Genomic DNA, 24,785 nt, shown 5'->3' with positions numbered 1-24,785 from the left:
ATTCCCTTCCCTTTGATATGCTTGGTGCGCCACTCTAAGGCCGTGTTTCGAGAGCATCAAAACCATGATATTTCATGGGTACATTTTGACCGACTGAGTGATCTACAAACAATACTGAGTAGTTAGTCAGACAGACGTCACTGGTCAGCGTCTGTCGCCCCTCCCTTTATCGTCCTCCGCTGGGCACGCCCCTTCCGCCTTAAAAACGAACGCGATAAATCCTCGCGTGTCATGAGTCTTCGAGGGGATTGGTGAATCAACCGTGTCTACGTTCGTCCCTGTAAAGTGACCACGCCCCCGAAAACAACGCTCGTGCGGTGGAGCAAAAAAACAAAAAAAGAAGAGCCTCAACTGTAGGCAGAAACGGATTTACCGAATAGCACAAGTAACGATACCAACATACCACACATTTTTATTGTACTTTTTTTTTTGAAACACTGGGTAATTTGGATTCAAGGTAACGTCTAGGTTGTCCCTGCCGCTCCTTGTTTACGGGAGCTTGGGATACGCCGGTTTCGGATTATCTGAACAGTCTGCAATCGTAACATCAGACGCTTCTTAGCTAGCCAGTTTGTTGGCTAGTTTAGTTACGGGTAGCTAGCTAAAAAGTAACGTGATCGATTAGCTATAACCGCTGTTACTTATGCGTATAATACTAAATCAGCCCTCGGGTATTTAATTATATGTTGTAGTTAGTTTCTTTAATCGGAAGAAACCGGTTAGCTAAAGTTAACTGTTACATTCACAAGTCCCACCCTCCAAAGTGTCATTAATTATATGCTAAATTAGCTGGATAGTTTGCTAGCTGGTGTAACAGTAGTAAGTAGCTACGTCGTCCGTTCGCTAATCAGTTAGCTAGTTTAACTCAGATTGGATATAATTGTTGTATAAGCTGTTGATATTGATCAGTTATACCATTAGCTGGAGGGTTTGAGTCGCTACCCTGGCAAGGAGACGGGCGAAAAAGAGGAGGCGAAATAAAGAGAACAGGGAGGCCAGCGAGGGAACCAGCTAACGGTCGTTATCATTTGTGCTAACGTTTACGGGTCAGCTGTCATAAAAGCATCTAGCGAGCTATCTAGCTAACGCTAACTTGCCCAACTTGACAGCTCAGTCAGATATCAGAAACTAACGCTAACGTCACTGGTCATATTTCATTCTTTACACAAGACCGACCTCCCTTCGACAAAGAAGTGTCACTATTTGCTTGGACATTGTGCTTGCTGGCTAAACTAAGCAACCTCTCCAGTGAACTGCTCATCAATGTCAGCAAGCTAACCCAGTTTCTCTGAAGCTATTACCAGTGTCAGCTATCTCACAGTAGCAGTAGCTAACTAGCGTGCTACACATGGACTGGTAGAATTCGTAGCTAGCTACATTTATATTTTTGTAAGAAAACCACAGTATACCTGAACGTATTTGTAGTTGGGTAGCGCCATCTAAACTCAGCCATGAGTATCGAGATACCGGTGGGATTGACGGAATTGCTGCAAGGCTACACGGTGGAGGTGCTTCGACAGAGGCCACCCGACCTGGTGGAATTCGCCGTGCAATATTTCACGCGCTTGCGGGACACCAGAAGCGAAGATGGGGCGGGTGCTGATGTCAAGCTCGGGAAAGGAGTGATGTTTGATGGGGAGCCGATGCAAACAGAGTCAAATGGAGACGAAGACGGGTCAGACGAGTCTGATTTCGAGCGTAAGTTACTGCCTGATAAGGCCTTTCACCTAATATGGCCCAGACTGAATACGATCATGCTTAGTTGGTCACTTGAAACAGATGTGATAGAGATGAGTACAGATGGACTAAAGGTCTGCACTTCAGGACTGTAGTTGGAGAACCTTAGTTAAACTAGTTAGTCTTTATGACTGCAACTGTCAGTGACATCCTATAGGCTACACATGTTATATTATTTCCCGCTGCTGATCTTATTTGGTTAGTTGTAATTGTCTTCAATGATGACATAAGTGCAATGCACCACACACCCATGCCATGAAAAACATATTTACAGAAGAAAGATGCGGCCAGCTAATGTCTGCCAGCCCTGGCCGGACATAAGATGCCAAGTTTAAGTTCTATTGTTACATACACAAGTACAGTGAAATGCTTAACTTGCAAGCTCTACCCAACAGCGCAGTAATCAATATCAATATAGTGTAACTTATTCAAAGTAAAAATAGTTCCTAAATAGTTCCTACACCCCCTTGAAATGTTTCACATTTTGTTGCGTTACAAAGTGGGATTGAAATGAATTTAATTGTAATTTTTGGTAACACTTCATTTTAAGGGGTCCTTATTACATAAGTAATTAAACTGTTACAAGTATTGTAATTAATTGTAGAAATTCATAGCTACACTGTAATTGCAGTCTAAATATAGTGGTGTAACAAAGCATGTTACCATGCTTGTTACAAAGTGTTAGTGTCCTATATAGCATCCCAACTCACAAAATTTCTGCCTGCACAAACCGCGTGATAATTGTTAGCCAATTGATAACCTACCACCTCCCTGACACAACTCTGCAGTAAAGGGCTCTGGAGTCTTGATGGCAAAAACGGGTTCAGAAACAATTAAACATTTTTTTTGAATACTTTAAATTGTAGAATCATTTGACTGCATTTGACAATGGGTCGATTATTTAACCATCAATATAAATTTGAACACATTCTAAAAAGTTATGTTTAAATTGTGGGAGTCATTTGTGCTTGCCAAATTGTATGCTTATAAAGCTTGGTTGAATAATGGGTTTAGGGCTGACATTGACTGGTCGAATTGACTGGTCGATTGTTAGGTTGTTGGTCGACCGAGATTGTTTTAGTCCACCAGTTATACATACATGCATGCATGCAGTGCCTTCAGGAAGTATTAAGACCCCTTGACTTTTCCCCCATTTTGTTAGGCCTACAGCCTTATTCTAAATTGATTAATCTACACACAATACCCCATAATGAGACAACATAAACAGGTTTTCAGAAAAAGTTGCTAAATTATAATGAATAAAAAAAACTGATATCACATTTACATAAGTATTTAGATCCTTTTCTCAGTACTTTGTTGAAGCACCTTTGGCAGCGATTATGGCCTCAAGTCATTTTGGGGATGATGCTACAAACCTGGCACACCTGTATTTGGGGAGTTTCTCCCATTCTTCTCTGCAGATCCTCTCAAGCTCTGTCAGGTTGGATGAAGAGTGTTGCTGCACAGCTATTTTCAGGTCTCTCCAGAGATGTTATATCATGTTCAAGTCCGGGATATGGTAGGGTCACTCAAAGACATTCAGAGACTTGTCTCGAAGCCACTCCTGTGTTGCCTTGGCTGTGTTCTTAGGGTTGTTGTCCTGTTGGAAGGTGAACCTTCGGCCCAGTCTGAAGTCCTGAGCCCTCTGGAGCAGGTTTTCATCAAGGATCTCTGTACTTTGCTCCGTTCATCTTTCCTTTGAGCCTGACTAGTCTCCCAGTCCCTGCCGCTGAAAAACATCCCCACAGCATGATGGTACCAGGTTTCCTCCAGACGTGAAGCTTGGCATTCAGGCCAAAGAGTTCCATCTTGGTTTCATCAGACCAGAGAGTCTTGTTTCTCATGGTCTGAGATTCTTTAGGTGCCTTTTGGCAAACTCCAAGTGGGCTGTTATGTGCCTTTTTACTGAGGATTGGCTTCCATCTGGCTACTCTACCATAAATGCCTGATTGGTGGAGTGCTGCAGGGATGGTTGTCCTTCTGGAAGGTTCTCCCATCTCCACAGAGGAGCTCTGTTAGTGACCATCGGGTTCTAAGTCACCTCCCTGACCAAGGCCCTTCTTCCCTGATTGCTCAGTTTGGCCGGGCGGCTAGCTCTAGGAAGAGTGTTGGTGGTTCCAAACTTCTTCCATTTAAGAATGGAGGCCACTGTGTTCTTGGATCTTCAATGTTGGAGACATTTTTTTGGTACCCTTCCCCAGATCTGTGCCTTGACACAATCCTGTCTCGGAGCTCTACGGACAATTCCTTCAACCTCACTGCTTGGTTTTTGCTCTGACATGCAGTGTCAACTGTGGGACCTTATATAGACAGATGTGTGGCTTTCCAAATCATGTCCAATCAATAGAATTTCCCACAGGACTCCAATCAAGTTGTAGAAACATCTCTAGCATGATCAATGGAAACAGGATGGACCTGAGCTCAATTTTGAGTCTTATAGGAAAGGGTCTGAGTACTTATGTAAATAAGATGGTTCAGTTTTGTCTTTCTTTTTGGGGGGGGGCAACATTTCTAAACCTGTTTTCACTTTGTCATCATGTGTAGATTGATGAAGAATTTTATTTAATCCATTTTAGAATAAGGCTGTAACGTAATAAAATGTGGATAACGGGGCGGGGTCTGAATACTTTCCGAATGCACTGTATCCTTGCAAGGGTTTCACTGTTGAGGAACAGTCACTTTTGGATGAGATTCCTTGGTGCAGAATAAATATCAACCTGCACAGAGAAGCACAAGATAGAACTGAACTCAATTTTCTAGAGTTTTCCGCCTATCAATGTTTCCCTTTACTTTGGGAATTGTGATCGAGTCAACGCAATATTAGCCACTTTCAATGCAACGTACCGAAACACAACAAATTATACAAGAGATTTTGTTTTAGGCAGAACATATCGGAGTAGGATTCTATTGTGTGAACATGCTCGACCCAGCCCGTACTCTACGCAGACTGGTGCGGCATAACCAATCAGAGCTGCAGGACTTTATGCAAATAGATCATTGGATCTGTGCCATTCACTTTGAACTTGACTGTGTATACAGCATGAGTGGTCCTGAGTAGATGTGCTTGTTTTGATATCAAAGCCAGAGCTGCATTTAGCCACGTGTGCACATTTGTCCATATCCTTTGCTAATTAGTGAGTTATTAGTCCAGTCCTAGATCATTTTCAGTCAGCAATGGGGGAGTGATTGTTTCTTACAAGGGCACAAGACATCTTTGAAAAGTGAGTTGGGTAACAAGTTATTTTTTTATTTTTTTCCTCCCTAAAGGGGCAGTTTTGTATTGAGACGTGCTTGAATAAGCTAAGTAGCCAATAGGCAGAGGGTAGCATCGTTTGTCTGATTCTCTCTAATAATGGTATGTGAATAATAATGAATTTTATTTTGTAAAGTGGCTTCTTGCATCAAACAACACAAACCTTTTAGTCACCTCCTTGTCTGAAGGACAAGTGGATAAACAGGTTACAGTCAAGCTCTGCATGCTTTTTTTTCTTTCGACAGTCTCATGGAATGTAGGCCTACATTGAAAACCACACGTTGGCTGCTACTGTAGGCTGTATGATAAAACAGCTATTTCCATGTTAAAATGTATGGGATGTATTTTCTCCATATTTTTTTTTTTATGGCAGGCCACTCTGGCAGCCACAGTAGCCTACTTGACCACTTTCTGAAACTGTAACTTAACTTCTAACATCTAGGGGTTCCGCTAGCGGAATGCCTCGCCAATATCCAATGGAAGAGAGTGGCGCGAAATACAAAACCTCAAAAATGCAATAATTTCAATTTTTCAAACATACGACTATTTTACACCATTTTAAAGATAAGACTCTCGTTAATCTAAATACGTTGTCCGATTTCAAAAAGGCTTTACAGCGAAAGCAAAACATTAGATTATGTTAGGAGAGTACACAGCCAAAAATAATCACACAGCCATTTTCCAAGCAAGCATATATGTCACAGGAACTCAAAACACAGCTAAATGAAGCACTAACCTTTGATCTTCATCAGATGACACTCCTAGGACATTGTTATACAATACATGCATGTTTTGTTCAATCAAGTTCATATTTATATAAAAAAAACAGCTTTTTACGTTGGCGTGTGATGTTCAGAAATTGTATTCCCACCGAAAACTTCCAGTGAATTTACTAAATTACTCATCATAAACGTTAGCCAGCCATCAGGGCTAGCTATTTTTACACCTGCCAAGTTCGGGACACACTAAACTCAGAATTAGTATTAGAAAAATTGTATTACCTTTGCTGATCTTCGTCAGAATGCACTCCCAGGACTGCTACTTCCACAAGAAATGTTGTTTTTGTTCCAAATAATCCATAGTTATGTCCAAAAACCTCCGTTTTGTTCGTGTGTTCAGGTCACTATCCAAAGGTTAACGCGCGAGCGCATTTCGAGACAAAAAAAATCAATGTTCCATTACCGTACTTAGAAGCATGTCAAACGCTGTTTAAAATCAATATTTATGCTATTTTTCTCATAAAATAGCGATAATATTCCAACCGGACAATAGTGTATTCATTCAAAGAGGAAAAGAAAAAAACGCGTGGTCTCGTGAATGCGCATATCCAATCTCTTAGTCACCTGGCAGACCACTGACAAACTGAGCTCCTATTATCTGCCCAGAGACAGGAGACGCCTCAATCTGCTTTCTGAAGGCTTTAGAGAGCCAATGGAAGCCTTAGAAAGTGCTACGTAACAGCACAGATACTGTAGTTTCGATAGAGAACCAAAAGAAGAACTACAAATTCTCAGACAGGCCACTTTCTGCTTGGAATTTTCTCAGGTTTTTGCCTGCCATATGAGTTCTGTTATACTCACAGACACCATTCAAACAGTTTTAGAAACTTTAGAGTGTTTTCTATCAAAATCTACTAATAATATGCAAATATTTGACTCTGGGCCCGAGAAGTAGGCCATTTACTTTGGGTACGTTTTTCATCCGGCCGTGATAATACTGCCCCCTATAGCGAAGAGGTTAAAGTGGGTACAGCTTCAGTGTTCACTGTAAACGCACACTGGAATTTGCACAAAAGTTTCACAACATTCAAGTTTGCGCTCAGCCGACCTGAAATTTGCTCAGTGTTGAACAAAAATTTTAGGGAACATTGATCTGCACAACACACTCGAAATAACGACCACCTCAAACAAGCCCACGTGTTGACATCGACATCATGTAACAAGTGTGCAAAGAACGGGGTCGAGAAAGTCAGTGTACAAAATTCAGACATTGCAGCGAAAGACAGTGTTGTAGGTCAAAACGTCAACACGGGAGAGCGAAAGTACGTTTTTGTTTTTGACGGGCTTGCCCATTATTCTAGCTAGCGTGTTACCTAAAACAGAATAGAAATCGGGAGTAAAAAAAAAAATGTATTAGCTAGCCAGTTTTCTAACCTTGGCTGGCTAGCTAAAGGTGGTGAAATAGCTAAAGGTGGTGAAACATGGTATGGTTGCTACTCTCTAGCTAGTTAACGTTAACTGGGCTCGATGGTCTTATCTTCCCTTAACCTTGTTCTCAGGGTATCCATTACCCAAGGTTATTACGTGAGACACACCCAGCATCTTAACACTAGCTTGCTAGCTAGATACTTGTGTCAATACACTTAGTTCATTAGTTCATTTTCAATGCAGGTAAGTTATATATTAGTGTTAGCAAGGACTATTATTGTTAGCTGGGTAACACCACAACTAGCTAGCTATATGCCTAAACTATATAAATCATGATGATGATGATCACTAGATGTAATGTAGTGTCTATGCTAAATTGTCATACATTTATCTTCTCTACCACAGATTCCCACAAGGTCTGACTCCAGGATAGGTAAATGCTTACAAGAAAGAAACCGATGAAGACAGTCAGAGATAGTTGTCGATCTCCATTTTTACTTGTAATGTAAAAAGGGAAGAAAAATACAATCACATTTTTCTAAATTATCTACACTACCAGTCAAAAGTTTGGACACACATACTCATTCAAGGGTTTCTTTATTTTTACTATTTTATACATTGTGGAATAATAGTGAAGACATCAAAACTATGAAATAACACATATGGAATCATGTAGTAATCAAAAAAAGTGTTAAACAAATCAAAATATGTTTTATTTGAGATTCTTCAAAGTAGCCACCCTTTGCCTTGATAACAGCTTTGCACACTCTTGGCATTCTCTCAACCAGCTTCATGAGGTAGTCACCTGGAATGCATTTCAATTAACAGGTGTGCCTTGTTAAAAGTTAATTTGTGGAATTTCTTTCCTTCTTAATGAATTTGAGCCAATCAGTTGTGTTGTGACAAGGTAGGGGTGGTATAGAGAAGATAGCCCTATTTGGTAAAAGACCAAGTCCATATTATGGCAAGAACAGCTCAAATAAGCAAAGAGAAATGACAGTCCATCATTACTTTAAGACACGAAGGTCAACCAATCCAGTCAAGTGCTATGATGAAACTTCCTCATGAGGACCGCCACAGGAAAGGAATACCCAGAGTTACCTCTGCTGCAGAGGATAAGTTCATTAGAGCTACCAGCCTCAGAAATTGCAGCCCAAATAAATGCTTCACAGAGTTCGTCTGCGTGAATCAGGCCTTCATGGTCGAATTGCTGCAAAGAAACCACTAGTAAAGGACACCAATAAGAAGAAAAGACTTGCTTGTGCCAAGAAACCCGAGCAATGGACATTAGACCAGTGGAATTCTTTCCTTTGGTCTGATGAGTTCAAATGTGAGATTTTTGGTTCCAACCACCATGTCTTTGTGAGACGCAGAGTAGGTGAACGGATGATCTTAGAATTCAAGGCACACTTAACCAGCATGGCTACCACAGCATTCTGCAGTGATACACCATCCCATCTGGTTTGCGCTTAGTCCCACTATCATTTGTTTTTCAACACGACAATGACCCAACACACCTCCAGGCTGTGTCAGGGCTATGTGACCAAGAAGGAGAGTGATGGAGTGCTGCATCAGATGAACTGGCCTCCACAATCAACTGATCTCAACCCAATTGAGATGGTTTGATGGTTTGGGATGAGTTGAACTGCGGAGTGAAGGAGAAGCAGCCAACAAGTGCTCAGCATGTGGGAACTCCTTCAAGACGGTTGGAAAAGCATTCCAAGTGAAGCTGGTTGAGAGAATGCCAATAGTGCAAAGCTGTCATCAAGGCAAAGGGTGGCTACTTAGAAGAATCTAAAATCTAAAATATATTTTGATTTGTTTAACCCTTTTTTGGTTACTACATGATTCCATGTGTTATTTCATAGTTTGTATGTCTTCACTATTATTCTACAATGTAGAAAATAGTAAAAATAACTCTTGAATGAGTAGGTGTGTCCAAACTTTTGACCGGTACTGTATGTTTTAGTGCCAAATGCCTGTTACGCAAGAATCAAGTTTTATTTTCGTTTTTTATGATTCTTATTTATTTTTGGTCTCGTCTCCTTCACTCCTTCTGTGCGCACGATGCAATTTCTCACTTGTACACAGACAACAAGACCCTCCGCCTGCCACTTACAACAGCAAAGACGAAAGATCAGTTCTTCCTCTCTGACAACAAGCATTTTCAACTCACTATTTGCATTTGAGGTTTGGTCCAACAGCAACAGTATCAATGAATATGATTCTGGAAAAATATATGCTCAGTTTCTGCTGCGTGCGGCATTGCGGTACTGCTTGCTACGTTTTAGCCACAATACTATTATGTGCTAGCTGTCTAGTCTGTGTTTTATAAATGTGGTCCATGGGGTTGTGGAAGGCTTATATTTAGCCTAGGTATAATTTTACAAGTCCTGAATTCATTAGATTATTCCTACCTTGTTTGAAATGCAGTGTATTGACCGTTTGAATTGTACAACAAAGCTTATTTAGTTCTTTGCACTCTGGGAGGGGGGCACTGTAGAGTTGTCGATTTGATGGAGAGGTCTTTGAGTGGGCAGGCCTTCCCCGGGAGGAAGAGCGGCTCAGTCTCGTTTAGCTTGAGGTGGTGGGCAGACATTCAAGCTGAGAATTCCTCTCTTGGCGTAGAAACCATCGCTCACGCATAACACCACTACTTTTAGCCCAATGACACGCTTGGACATTTTTCTTAAAATGTTATTGGCATATTATGGCAGACCCTTGGTCCCCATGATAATGGAAGTTCCCATCATCAAACTTGACACTTGAGACGGGATAATCACGTTTTGTATCTTGTTTATTGTGTAAGCGACCGTAGCTGAAGTAATATTCAGCGCCATACTTAAAGGGGCAATTTGCGATTTACTACATCCATTTATTGACTAAATTCATGATATACACTCATTGATTCTTAAAGAATATAAATGCCTCTTGCGCTGACTTCAATTGTCTTACCCAAATATGCTTGTTTGACTTAAACACATACGCCGGGTAGCCTCAAAACATGGTTAAAACTGTCATTTTGAATTCATGGATGGTCAGTCCTTGCGTCCGTTGTCCTGTATGAATTTGAGTGGTTACATTTCTCTTGCCCTTTTTGGAGTGGCCGCTTTATTGTTTGAACTGCAGTTTGCCCCTTCAAGCTACTTAAAGGTGCTACAAATAGGATTTCTTTAAATGTTTGCGTTGACATTTCAGAAAATGGAGGGAGTCATTGTACTGTCTAAACCCCGTGAAATATATTTTCAATAACAACAAAAAAACTATTTACAGCTGGGGACCAAATCCATCATGTTATGGGGAAATGGGATGAGGGGAAGATTTTGTTTTGAATGCAGTATAGTCCTGTCTCAATTCACCTAGCTTCCACATAGTGGAGAAATTCTGAGAAATTCTAAGTGTAGCACCTTTTTTAAAGGAATTAAAATATACTTTTGAAAACAAGCTGTTGCCTCGATCCTATTGTCATCGAAGAAGAAGTGCCATTAGGGCTCATTTGAACCAATAGCCTCCTAACATTTTTGCACATTTCGTTCTTTCCTCACTGACCTTGTTTTGTTATTGTGAGGAGGGGAAATGAATGAATAATGGTATATTGATGTTTTAAAAAAAAAAAAAAAATTGCTGAGAGACAGAAGAGGAATAGATGGGCAGTAAAAGACGGGGAAGGATAAGACTGGCTGTATAGAGAGAGAGCCTATAGGAAGAGGAAGAATGATTTACACTGGGACTTCATAACTTGTCTGAGTGCATTACAAGGCCCCGTGAATAGAGGAGAATCACCTGAATGATAACATGAGACTGCAGGCAATTGTCAGGACACTTTGCAGCTGGGTTGCTGTAACCAGATTTTGTATCACAGGGGTTGTGTTAACCCAGAATTATGTTTTTCACACAGAAAAAAAAGGTGACAAGCATAAGAAATATCTTGCTGCGTTTTGCAAACGCTGATCTAAAATGCTTCTTATTGTCATTTGTGCTTGACTTCAGACTTTTGTGCTTCAGTTTGCACTTCTCCACTCAGATGAGAAATCTTTGCTCATTGGTCTAACAATCAAATTCCCGCATTCACGAACGGGCATTCTATCAGCAGACAGCGCTCTGACTGATGTGTAGCTACTTTTTGCAACAAATTTCAGTCACTCTACTCATGTGGGATGGACAGAGATTGGGCCTACTATAATGCCTAGCCCTAGTGTGCGTTATTGCCCCTATGCCTTATTGAAAACGGGGGCAGCAGGATCGAACGCATGCAATGACATGAGAATAGATTACCGTTTTCGAGCATAATTTTGTGCCATTCACTGAAGTAAAGGAGCAAATGTGGTCACTTTCGGTTGTCCAACAGGTGACCTAATTACCAGGCCCGACTGTGCATGTAGGATAATCTAATGGTTAGCATCCCTCGATACCCACACTCTAAACTGGCTTTGAAATCGCTCCCCGTCTCTCCATGCGAGCGTGAATGGGGAGGCAAACTTCTAGACATCTGCATGCAGTTTACTGCTCTATTTTCAGCCACGTTTTGATAAGCATCTGAACTTTTGGAACTTCCTAATTCCCCGTGCATCTCCTGTGGCAGGAACTGGGGGAAAGCCCATCCTCGCTTTTATTTGCAGTTCTTACGGCCCACGCTCCCATGCCAGGTTGTGCACTATGAAGTCCCCACGTTGAGCACGAGCAGTCACCGTGTTGCCACTTGTTCATGGATTTTATGCGGCTTGGCCGCTCTACGCTGAATGATATGGAAACCATCTTTCAGCATTCCATTTAGACCGAACAAAAATATAAACGCAACATGTAAAGTGTTGGTCCCATGTTTCATGAGCTGAAATAAAATATCCCATAAATGTTCCATACGCACAAAAAGCTTTTTTCTCTAAAATGTTCTGCACATATTTGTTTATATCCCTCTTATTGAAAATGTTTCCTTAGCCAAGGTAATCCATCCACCTGACAGGTGTGGCATATGAAGAAACTGATTAAACAGCATGTTGCCAGAGAATTGAATGTTCATTTCTCTACTAATAGATCCCTGCAACGTCATTTTAGAGAATTTGGCTGAACGTCCAACCGGCCTCACAACTGCAGGCCACGTGTAACTACACCAGCCCAGGACCTCCACATCCGGCTTCTTCACCTGCGGGATCGTCTGGGGGGGGGGGGGTGGTTCTGAGGAGTATTTATGTCTGTAATAAAGCCCTATTGTGGGGAATAACTCCTTATTGACTGGGCCTGGCTGCCAAGTGGGTGGGCCTATGCCAACCTATGGCTGCACCACTGCCCAGCCATATGAAATCCATAGATTAGGGCCTAATTTATTTATTTCAATGGACTGATTTACTTCTATTTTTTGGCATTTTATTAGGATCCCCATTCCTGGGATCCATACAAAACATGGAACATTGTACAGAATGAGCTAATACAGAACATCAATAGACAAGAACAGCTCAAAGACAGAACTACCTACATTTTTTTTAAAGGCACACGTAGCCTACATGGGTTGCTTTATCTGTTGTTGTTTTTTTAAACCAGGTTTGCTGTTTATTTGACCAATATGAGATGGAAGGAAGTTCCATGCAATTAGTGCTCTATATACTACTGTATGCTTTTTTGAGTTTGTTCTGGATTTGTGGACTCTGAAAAGACCCCTGGTGCCATGTCTGGTGGGATAAGCGCGTGTTAGAGCTGTGTGTAAGTTGACTATGCAAACAATTTGGGAGTTTCAACACAATGTTTCTTATAAAAAGAAGTGATGCAGTCAGTCTCTCCTCAACGCTTAGCCAAGAGAGACTGGCATGCATCGTATTTATATCAGCCCTCTGATTACAATTAAGAGCAAAACGTGCCACTCTGTTCTGGGCCAGCTGCGGCTTAATTAGGTCTTTCCTTGCAGCACTGGACCACACGACTGGACAATAATCAAGATTAGACAAAACTAGAGCCTGCAGAATTTGCTTTTTGGAGTGTGGCGTCAAAAAAGCAGAGCATCTCTTTATTACGGCCAGACCTCGCCCTACAACCGTTGAATCTATATGTTTTGAACATGGCGTTACTTTAGATTGTAAACTGTCGAGTAATTTAGTCTCCTCAACTTATTCAACAGCCACACCATTCATTACCAGATTCAGCTGAGGTCTAGAACTTAAGCAATGATTTGTACCAATACAATGCTATTAGCTTTCGATGTTCAATACCAGTTTATTACTGGCCACTCATTCCAAAACAGACTGCAACTCTTTGTTAAGGGTTTCAGTGACTGCATTAGCTGTGGTTGCTGACATGTGTATATGGTTGAAGCATCAGCATACATGGACACACATGCTTTGTTTAATGCCAGTGGCAGGTCATTGGTAAGAATAGAAAAGAGTAGAGGGCCTAGAGAGCTGCCCTGCGGTACAACACACTTTACATTTTTGCCATTAGAGAAGCTTCCATTAAAGAAAACCCTCTGAGTTCTATTAGATAGATGCTGTAGCTCTGAATCCACGATATGGCAGAGGTTGAAAAGCCACAACGCAAGTTTTTTTCAACAACAGCTTATGGTCAATAATATCAAAGTCTGCACTGAAATCTAACCGTACATCTCCCACAATCTTCTTATTATCAATTTCTTTCAACCACTCCGTCATTTGTGTCAGTGCAGTACATGTTGAGTGCCCTTCTTTATAAGCATGCTGAAAGTCTGTTAATTTGTTTACAGAGAAATGGCATTGTATTTGGTCAAACACAATTTTCCCCTACATTTTGCTAAGACCTGGCAGCAAGCTTATAGGTCTGCTGTTAGAACCAGTAATGGCGGCTTTACCGCTCTTGGGTAGCGGAATTACTTTGGCTTCCTTCCAGGCCTGAGGACAAAGACTTTCCTCTAGGCTCAGATTACAAATATGACATATAGGAGTGGCTATAGAGTCAGCTACCATCCTCAGTAGCTTTCCATCTAAGTTGCCAATGCCAGGAGGTATGTCATTATTGATCGATAACAATTATTCCACCTCTCCCACACTAACTTTACAAAATTCAAACTTGCAATGCTTTTCTTTCTTTTATGCATGAATACAATTTCTCACTGTTCGTCATTGGCATTTCCTGCCCAAGTTTGCCCACTTTGCCAATGAAATAATCATTAAAATAATTGGCAACATCCAATGGTTTTGTGATGAATAAGCCGTCTGATTTGATGTAGTTGAATTTGTCTTTCTGCCCATAATTTCATTTAAAGTACTCAACAAAAAAAATCCATCATTCTTTATATCAGTGATCTTGGCTTTATAACACAGTTTCTTCTTATTTTTGTTGAGTTTAGTCACATATCTCAATTTACAGCAAGTAAGCCAGTCCAATATGCAGCCAGACTCATTAGCCACTCCTTTTGCCCCATCTCTTTCAACCATACAGTTTTTCAATTCCTCATCAATCCATGGAGCCTTGAACAGTTCTAACAGTCAGTTTCTTAACAGGTGCATGTTTATTAATAATTGGAAGAATCAATTTCATAAATTCATCAAATGCAGCGTCTGGATGCTCCTCATTAATCACATCAGACTAACAAATATTTTTTACATCATTCACTTAAGAGTCGCAGGAAAATATTTTGTATGATCTCTTATACACTATTTTTGGCCCAGCTGTTGGAACTTTGGCTTTCCTGGATATAGCCACTATATTGTGATCACTGCATCCAATGGGTACGGAAACAGTTTTAGAACAAAGTTCTACAGTATTAGTAAACGTGATCGATACATGTGGATGATATAGTTCCTGTAGTGTTTGTAAACACCCTGGTAGGTTGATTAATAATCTAAACCAGATTACAGGCACAGGTTACAGTAAGAAGCTTCCTCTTGAGCGGACAGCTTGATGAAAACCAGTCAATATTCAGGTCCCCAAGAAAGTAGACCTCTCGGTTTACATCACATACACTATCAAGCATTTCACACACATTATTTAAATACTGACTGTTAGCACTTGGTGACCTGTAGCAACACCCCAAAAGAAAAGGCTTTAGATGTGGTTGCAGGTTCACTTGGCACAACACTTCAATAACACTTGACTTAAGATCTTCTCTAAGCATTACAGGGATATGTGTGTGTGTGTGTGTGTGTGTGTGTGTGTGTGTGTGTGTGCAGCAACACCTCCCCATAAGAATTTATGTCTCTTCTATAGATGTTATATCCCTGTATTGCTACTGCTGTATCATCAAATGTATTATCTACAGTAAGTGAATCTCAGAAATGGCTAATATATATGAATGTTATCTGATGTTAGCAAGTTATTGATTTCATGAACCTTATTTCTAAGGTTACATATATTAATATGGGCTATTTTCAGCCCTTCCTCGGTAGCTTATCAGAGATGGGCTTAATACTGAAAAGAGCAAACAATGAGCCTGTCATAGCGGATATAAGCAATGTCCCCAAGGGCTCTGGCAGCTTTCATGGCTGGGATCAGTTCTGTCCTCTTCTGGCTCACAGCTTCAGGATAGTCCTCATTGAGGAAGATATGAGTTCCTCAAGTTCTTGGCTCTTTCCAGAACAGCTACCTTGTTCTTGAACCTCAGGAATTTGACCACTATCGGCCTGGGTCTATCACCTGGGCTGGTCGTGGGTTTTCCAGTTCTGTGGGCGCGCTCCACCTCAATCTTCCTGTGATCCATCTTCAATTTCTCAGATCTCATTTCCCTCACTTTGTCCTCAGACTGGCCAGGTCTGAGGAGATCCTGCAATTCCGTCCACAACCATGTTCCGCCTTGATTGTCTCGAGATAAATCAGATCTGTCATTGTTATCATGGATTCACACACACAACTGATTTTCTCTCTCAATGACTTACAGATTGCTGTCATTTTGCCATTCTCCTGTTTCAACTCAACGAGCTGACCCTGGGAGAACTGCAAGCTGTTCTTCAGGCCCTGGACCTCTCTGGTCAGGTCGTCCATTCTTTTATTAGTGGAATCCACGAGTATTTGGACAAAACACTTGAAACTATTTTCTTGTTGTTGTAACAACTGCTTGTAGGTCTCTCTTCATTTTTTCTAATTTTAAAACATCCTACATGTGTGATAGACACCACTGTCCTCAACGGTACTCCCGCCGGCTTTGGTCTTTGTCATGGTAGCTAGCAACGTATGTTAGGCTGTTACTCCTCATAGTTCCAGACAGTGCAGGTCACGGAGAAGATTGATAACAACAAACAGCAGGGATCTCGACAGCCACAAACCCGGGACAATGAACTATAACTCTGTAGTATTTATATTTTTCAGTGTGCTGTACATATTGTTATGGAATGCACAATGACGTAGCTAACAATGAGACTGCACAAAAGTGTTAACTTGTTGCATGCTTTGATAAATGCCTCCACTGATGTAGTTGATCATCTGTGGCTTTGTGCACCAGATTGCCTGACTTTATTTTTGATACTACCGGCCCACTGTAATATCGTTAACAGTGAAATTCGAATCAAGTTTAAAACACACCGTCAAGACTGTCCTTTCCTGACTATTTTCTGGTCCTGGCTCTCACTCACTCAGGCACATAGTAGCCGTCAGGATTAACACACACAGATCTTAACTCTCCCTGCGCTGGGTGTGACGGCATAGCTTCTCCATCTGATTATACAAGGTGGTTTAGTGTAGTGTTTCCCAACTCCTGTCCTCGAGTACCCCCCCACCCCCAGACAGTCACCTGATTCAACTTGTCAACTAATTATCAAGCCCTGGATTAATCAGGTGACTTTGTCCAGGACTGCAACAAAAATGAGGACTGGAGTTGGGGGGGAAACACTAGTTTAGGGAGAGTGGGCTTAACAAGACAGAGACACAGAGGCTGTCAGGGTGGGGCAGTGGTGGAAAAAGTACCCAATTTGTCATACTTGAGTAAAAGTATAGATACCTTTTTTAATAGAAAGTTACTCAAGTGACAGTCACCCAGTAAAATACTACTTGAGTAAAAGTCAAAGTATTTGGTTTTAAATCTACTTAAGTATCAAAAGTAAATGTAATTGCTGAAATATACTTAAGTATCAAAAGTATAAATAATTTCAAATTCCTTATGTTAAGCAAAGCAGACGGCACCATTTTCTTGTTTTTAAAATTCATGGATAGACGGGCACACTCGGACATTATTTATAAAAGATGCATTTGTGTTTAGTGAGTCCGCCAGACCATAGGCAGAAGGGATGACCACGTGTTCTCTTGATAAGTGTGTGAATTTCACAATTTTCCTTTCCTGCTAAGCATTCAAAATGTAACGAGTACTTTGGGTTGTCAGGGTAAATGTATGGAGTGAAAAGTACAATATTTTCTTTAGGAATGTAGTAAAGTAAAAGTTGTCAAATACCCCCAAAACCGACTTCATTAAAAATACTTTAAAGTACTACTAAGTACTTTACACCACTGGGGTGGGGTCACTGGAAAGGTGCTGGAGCCGAGGGGGCTAATCGCCTGGCTCTTTCTAACAAACCGTACCGATATATGTATGGTATTTCAGTAGAGAGGCATAATATGGGCTATAATCAGTGTTGAGGAAGCTACTGAAAATATATTTTACCAAGCTACCAATTACCTAACACTGGAAGAAGTTAAAATCAATTTTTATGCCACTTTTCTCGTAAAAAAGCGATAATATTCCGACCGGCAAAGCCTGTTTACATTCAACGAGAGAGAAAGTAAAAGCATGCTATCCCCTCATGCACGAGCCTCGTCTAATGGCCCTCTGATAGAGCACTTGCCAAACGCGCTAGTGTGTTTCAGCCTGGGCCTTGAATTACGTCATTTAGCTTTTTCCCGGGTTCTGAGAGCCTATGGGAGCCATAGGAAGTGTCACGTTACAGCAAAGATCCTCAGTCTTCAATAAAAAGAGCCTGGTCAGAATCTTCTCAGGTTTTTGCCTGCCATATGAGTTCTGTTATACTCACAGACACCATTCAAACAGTTTTAGAAACTTTAGGGTGTTTTCTATCCAAAGCCAATAATTATATGCATATTCTAGTTACTGGGCAGGAGTAGTAACCAGATTAAATACGTACGTTTTTTATCCGGCCGTGTAAATACTGCCCCCTATCCCCAACAGGTTATTAAGCTACCCTAAAGAAAAATATAGTTTACTTAACTAAAGTTACTTTGAAAAAGTAGTTCACTACATCATGATACATTTTCATATCTAAATCTGAAATTTCATAGACTGCAAATTGCAAGAACAGATCACTCTAGACTCGGCTGTTAACAGAATGTGTAATTTAGCCTATTAAATACAAACTGTTTCAAGGGAAATTCTTGCCTACTTCATCATATTTTTGGCAAACTAGTGGAGTGCCATTAGTTAGCTACACCGCTACATTGCAAAAAGTGATTAACTACTGAAAACACTACCAAGATTTGAATTTAGTTCAACTACCACCAAGCTACTGCAAAATTTAGTTAAATCTCAAACACTGGCTACAATACATGGAAGATGTCTGACAAACATTTTCCAGGTTTTTGTCTGAAATGACCTTGTCTTGTCAAAGCAGAGTGAATACTGTCCAGGCCACCACCTCGGCCCTGTCCTCTCTAAACCAATTAGAGTGGGAATAAAGTGGACAGGCAGCGACCTTGCCTAATCAGACAGTAGATAAGCGCAGGGGTTCAGTAGTAGTTCACTAAGGGTGTTTTCACATATTAGTCTATTTTTAAAATAACTGATGAGTCCTCTTTAAAACTCTGTGGTGGTAAAAAAAAGGAGCTAAATAACTGTTCTCTTTATGCCCCTTGCCAGTTCACTTCACCTGTTTTGTTGTTCAAGTCCTCTTTACATTCACATATCTGTTTAGAAAGGAACCTGGACCTTTTTCCAGCATTCACTCAATGCACTGTGGGTTTTTACAAAGTGCAGGACAAGCCATTTCATCAGAACGTGTTATCGGACAGCTAGATATATCTACTTATATTCTGGAAGCTAATACATTGTGTTTTAGTTCAAATATGAGACATATTTGTAATCAGATGATACTATTAACATGTAAATGCATATCAATTTGGAGGGCAGAAATTCTTAAATATTAAAGCGTTAGACCTCTCACTAAAGGCATCAGTCATACAAAAATTATACTTAAATCCAAACTGGTTTATCGCAAATTAGTAAGAATGTCTCACCCCATGTTCAAGAATGGCCTTTTCCCTTTTATTCAGATTACAACCGCTCACTTTCGGTTATTTGAAAATCAATACTAATTGATAAAAATAACTATTTTTCGATAAAATGTTTAGAAAAGGTATAATCTTTGTCAATTATATCATAACTCTACCGGTCCTACTTATGTCACACATGCAGCCAACACAAATAAATGGAAATGTCTGCTCTACCCAAAATTACAACCAACGAATTGCAGCATTACCGCAAAAATGAAAGAGGCAAGTGGAAGGGGGAAAAAGTAAGGAAGTTGTCTGTCGGCCCTGCATTAAAGACCAAAATTGGTTAAAAGAAAATTGTGATAAATAAAAAATATACCAGTTTCATTTCAGGACCAAGCAATTGACAGCTGTGCTATATAGATGGCAAAATAGTTGGGAAGAGATTTTCGATGTACCGATTCCATGGCACATGGTTTATGAATTGACACGCAAAACGACGCCGGATTCAAAACACCTCAAGTCCTCAACTGGCAGCTTCATTAAATAGTACCCGCAAAACACCAGTCTCAACGTCAACAGTGAAGAAGCGACTCCGGGATGCTGGCCTTCTAGGCAGAGGTGCAAAGAAAAAGCCATAGACTCTGCCTAGAAGGCCAGCATCCCAGAGTTGCCTCTTCATTGTTGACGTTGAGACTTGTGTTTTGCGGGTACTAGACACTCTAATGTACTTGTCCTCTTGCTCAGTTGTGCACCGGGGCCTCCCACTCCTCTTTCTATTCTGGTTAGAGCCAGTTTGCTCTGTTCTGTGAAGGGAGTAGTAGACAGCGTTGTACGAGACCTTCAGTTACTTGGAAATTTCTTGCATAGAATAGCCTTCATTTCTCAGAACAAGAATAGACTGACGAGTTTCAGAAGAAAGCACTTTGTTTCTGGCCGTTTTGAGCCTGTAATCGATCCCACAAATGCTGATTCTCCAGATACTCAACTAGTCTAAAGAAGGCTAGTTTTATTGCTTCTTTAAGTCAGGACACCAGTTTTTTCAGCTGTCCCAACATAATTGCAAAAGGGTTTTCTAATTATCAATTAGCCTTTTTAAAATGATAAACCTAGATTAACTAACACAATGTGCCATTGGAACACATGAGTGATGGTTGCTGATAATGGGCCGCTGTACGCCTATGTAGATATTCCATCAGCTGTTTCCAGCTACGATAGTCATTTACAACATTAACAATGTGTTCACTGTATTTCTGATCAATTTGATGCTATTTTAATGGACAAAAATTGTGCTTTTCTTTAAAATACAAGGGCATTTCTCAGTGACCCCAAACTTTTGAACGTGGGGGTGTGTGTGTCAATCTTCCCAGCTCTGCAGATTTTGCTGTGAGGAGGCAGTCATTAGATCATTTATTTTGGTACTGTCCATATGTAGCTCGTTTTTGGTCACAGGTCCAGGAATGGCTGAAGAATTGCAACATTTTACCTGGAGCTAACTCTGCAGATAGCAATACTGGGTTATTTGAAAAGTCATAGTCAATCGATCAATAAAAAAAAAAGCTAAAATAATTATATTTTAATTTTAAAATCTGTAGAAACTATGAGAATAGAAAGGTTCAGCTTTTTTGTGAAGCATCACAGCACAGTTGAAAAATATATGGCAAATAGAAATCCAAAATGGATGGTGTTAAGAGATCGATGGTAGGGGTTGAATGAAGCTGAAGGGTGGGACTAATGACAACAAGATAACAATTGTAAAAAAGAATCTGTAAAATGTATATAGGTTCAGAACTGGATGGATATCAGAAATAAAGGACTAAAAACAAACCTAATTTAACTATTATCAAATAGATTGTGTCTGTAAAATGTATATAGCATGTTTCAGCTGGAAGTGGAAGCTTACGTGTTGTTTATTAGTTTACTCCAATTAGAGGAGGGGTGGTAGGGTTTGCAGGGAATAATAAAGGAAAATATATTTTAAACCGTGTGTGTGTGTGTGTATTTACACCAAAAATATATGGGGGATTGGAGATGATGCAGAAAATTATATTGATGGAAGCTGCAATATTAAAGTTGATCCACCCCCTAAGAAATACTTTTTTATTATTTTTTATTATTGGTAACAGAATATACAGCAGAAAAATAACTGCACATTAAGTAATCCTGTAATTGAAAATTATACACCCAATGTAAGCTACTGGCCCTTTTTAGGAGCTAGAATTTGTTTTGTACCCTATGTTGTGATTCTCACCAAATATGTTGTCTTCTCACACTATTCAAACCCCACAATCGAATAAACAGCTTATGAAGCACTATGTCCCATACCCACCTAGGGCTCTATCTATCAATGGCGCTTCAATCTTTTGTCTTGCCCGTTCACCCTCTGAATGGCAAACCTACTCAATCCATGTCTCAAGGCTTAAAAATCCTTCTTTAAAGCTGCAATATGTAAATTTTTGGGCGACCCAACCAAATGTAGTTATAGATTCACTTTCATTGAGAATGAGCAGTTTATGAAGAGGTAGATCTGTTCTATGTGTGTTATTTCTATGCTTCCCGTTCATCAGTTTCAGTTTTGCAGCTTTTACTTTCGGTTTGGTATACCAGTTTCAAACAGCAGAAAATACAATATTTTTGATTATGGAAAAGGTATTTCACAGCAGTTTAGATGGTACAATGACTCTACACTATACTAGCTTGTTTTGTCACGAACTGAAATTAGCAGAACTATTTACAATTTCAGCAGCCAGGAAATGGCAGAGGGATTTCTGCATTGTGAATGTTTAACCAGTCTCCTCCCCTTCATCTACACTGATTTTTGAAGCTGATTTAACAAGTGACATCAATAAGGGATCATAGCTTTCCCCTGAATTCACCTGGTCAGTCTGTCATGGAAAGAGCAGGTGTTCCTTAGCTGAGTGAGCGTAATCATTTGCTTTTTTTTTTTTTTTACTGGACTGAGGGCCTGCTTCTGAGGGGAGGGAGGGAGCAGCGGTGAGGCTCACCGTCCCTCCCCTCTCTCTCCCTTCACTGAGAAAAGGGGACACAGTCTTCCAGCTGATGCATTATTTCTGCCTCATGCACCAATTCATGTCGTTAATCCGATTTCCAGATAAAGTGAAATATTGCTCCATATAAAAGAGACAAGCCGCTAATAAAAATGCAAGCTTATCGAAACACTGTAGCGCACATGTTGTAGGTAGAACGCACATTTTATGGCTTATAAAAGTGTTGAATAAAGTGTTGACAGTGCTGAATAACAACTTAATCATGAACTTACCCATAAAAACAGCAGTGCTTAACTCTCTGGTGTTGGTAACATAAACTCCCATGTGCCCATTTACAGTAACAAAGCCTTTCTACTTGTTTCAACTTCACAATTGAAAGCGTGTTAACCGGTGGTCACCAACCGGTTTTATGTTTTTGAAATCTCACAGTATCAACTATGCTGTGCACTCTGCTTTCTGTAGATGCACTTGATTTGCTCTCTGGGCCTGCCGGGTAGGGGAAGTTCTACCTTTTCGGACACATGAAATGGTTCCAAATGGGAACACTTTGCCTTCCCGTCGCTAGGGTTGCTGAATCAAGTGCACCCTCTGCCAACAGCACACGAAACCAAATAGAAAAATGTTAATGTAAGGCTTTATCGTTGTTGTTTTTTTAAACAGAAATGTTCGGTGATCGACTAGGAATGCCTTGGCGAACGACCAGTCCATCGTGATCGACCGGTTGGTCACCACTGGTTAACACGCTTTCAATTGTGAAGTTTAAACACAAGTAGAAAGGCTTTGTTACTGTAAATGGGCACATGTGAGTCAGTGCTGTTTGTCACCAGGACTAGGTTTGAACGTGGCAGTCTCTAGACCCTCGAAAGCGTCGCTGCTGTTTCTCTGCCCACGCAACAAGCTTCCACTTGACTTAGGCTATAGTCTATCAATGTGGAGTTGTTACATCTTTGGCCAAAGTCCTAGCTAGTGCATCTGCCATAAAATTGGCACCCAGACCTCTCCGACATGAAGGGGTTAACAACGCAAGCACTAAACAGGACAGGGCCACTTCCTTTTAAGGACTTTAGTCTGTAGAGGGAGAGTTAGATAGGGGGAGGGAAATGTGGAGTGACGAAGAGCGAGCGTTGGGCATGGTAAAGGAGGCAGATTGACAGGGAGAGAGGGAAAGCCGGAAAAGACGCAGGGAGATAAAAAAAAATATATATATATATATAATGAATTTCCATGAGTACAACAGTTGAAGACGAGCTGAAAATTCAGAGTAATCTCTTGTACTCCAGCTTGTAGTGGAAATCCTCTCGCAAAGAGCAGAAAACCGAACAGCCTGTGTGTGGAATGTGTGTGTAATGTTCTCTGTCACACAGTGGTAAAGTTGTGGTGGGTGTGGGAAAAGTAGGCAGTCGAGTACATGTTTTCCCAGCATTTGGCCTGCCCTAGCAATTTCACCGACATACCATACATTTTTCCCTTTACTATCTGACTTTTCATTTTTTTCTTTCTTACTATGGCTGATTTTGCTGGTAGCTACGTTATTGAGGAGAAATGCACTTACTATGACTGTGATATGTGGTTGTCCCACCTAGCTAGCTACCTTAAGATGAATGAACTGTAAGTCTCTCTTAGTCTGCTAAATGGCCCAAAATGTCAAATCATTTTCAACAGTCCTTGCTTTAGCACGGCTCGTTGTAGCGTGTACAGGGCCTCTACGATTTGGTAGCAAAACAACAATTTATCACTGGCTTTTGTGTACAAACTCGGCATCCACAGATGACTCTCACATGACAGGTTTCTGAAGCAGCGTGAAACACAAAACACGGTGCGTATTCACTCGCCATGATCACTTATCCACGCCTCCTCGCCACACCACCGCCTTGATGTTCAGGGAAAATGGTGGATTAGACTGTGTGTGTGTGTGTGTGTGTGTGTGTGTGTGTGTGTGTGTGTGTGTGTGTGTGTGTGTGACTGGATTTACTCAGCCTTGTGACTAGTCTATACAGTGCTGTCAAGTGCTGAGCGGTGCACTTTGGGGAAGGGCCACATTGACTGGTGACGTCTGTAACTGCAGCACATTATTGATAGCACAGAGGACTACAGGGGTGAGTGAAGCCAACTGCAACGTTCCTTGACCCATCATCGTCAGGGCTGTTTGGAACACGTATGCATTAAACAGAGATGTGTGTGAGGAAAAACGGCAGGGCTGAAATTGGACAGGACTCGCTGTTAAACAGTGGCAATTGTTACCGATGTAGACGATCCTGGCTAAATAAATACAAATGACAGGGCTATAAACGTACAGGGGAACACACACACACACACACACAGCTGTGCCCTCTTGAGAGAGTCAGTGAGTGCATGCATGTGTATAAAAGAGTAACATAGTGAAGTATTAGGTAAGGCTAACCTTATCTCCTTGCGGCTTGGGCCTCACTGATCACTGGTTAAGAGGTTGTGTCAAAGCAATCGGCTTAGCAGATGTCCAGCATCCGCACAGAGTAGCATTAGCAACAAGCTTGCAGACACAACCATCTGCGTCCG

At 40.8% G+C, this 24,785-nt stretch overlaps 1 protein-coding gene across 2 annotated transcripts in view; it reads left to right on the top strand.

Moving 5' to 3' along the window:
- Positions 1 to 207: 207 nt before the first annotated feature.
- The window catches only part of LOC115166238 (cAMP-dependent protein kinase type II-alpha regulatory subunit), a 45,671-nt gene continuing 21,093 nt past the window's right edge, over positions 208 to 24,785 (top strand). The window contains exon 1 of one of the 2 annotated variants that reach the window (XM_029720058.1): positions 208 to 1,698. In XM_029720058.1, coding sequence (XP_029575918.1) covers positions 1,452 to 1,698 — 247 coding nt within the window. In that variant the 5' untranslated portion in view covers positions 208 to 1,451. The remainder of the gene's footprint in view (positions 1,699 to 24,785) is intronic. The other variant, XM_029720060.1, reaches the window with a different exon arrangement.

This window comes from Salmo trutta, chromosome 28 (assembly GCF_901001165.1).
Source record: "Salmo trutta chromosome 28, fSalTru1.1, whole genome shotgun sequence".
NCBI lineage: Eukaryota > Metazoa > Chordata > Actinopteri > Salmoniformes > Salmonidae > Salmo > Salmo trutta.
This window is presented reverse-complemented; position numbering and strand designations above follow the sequence as displayed.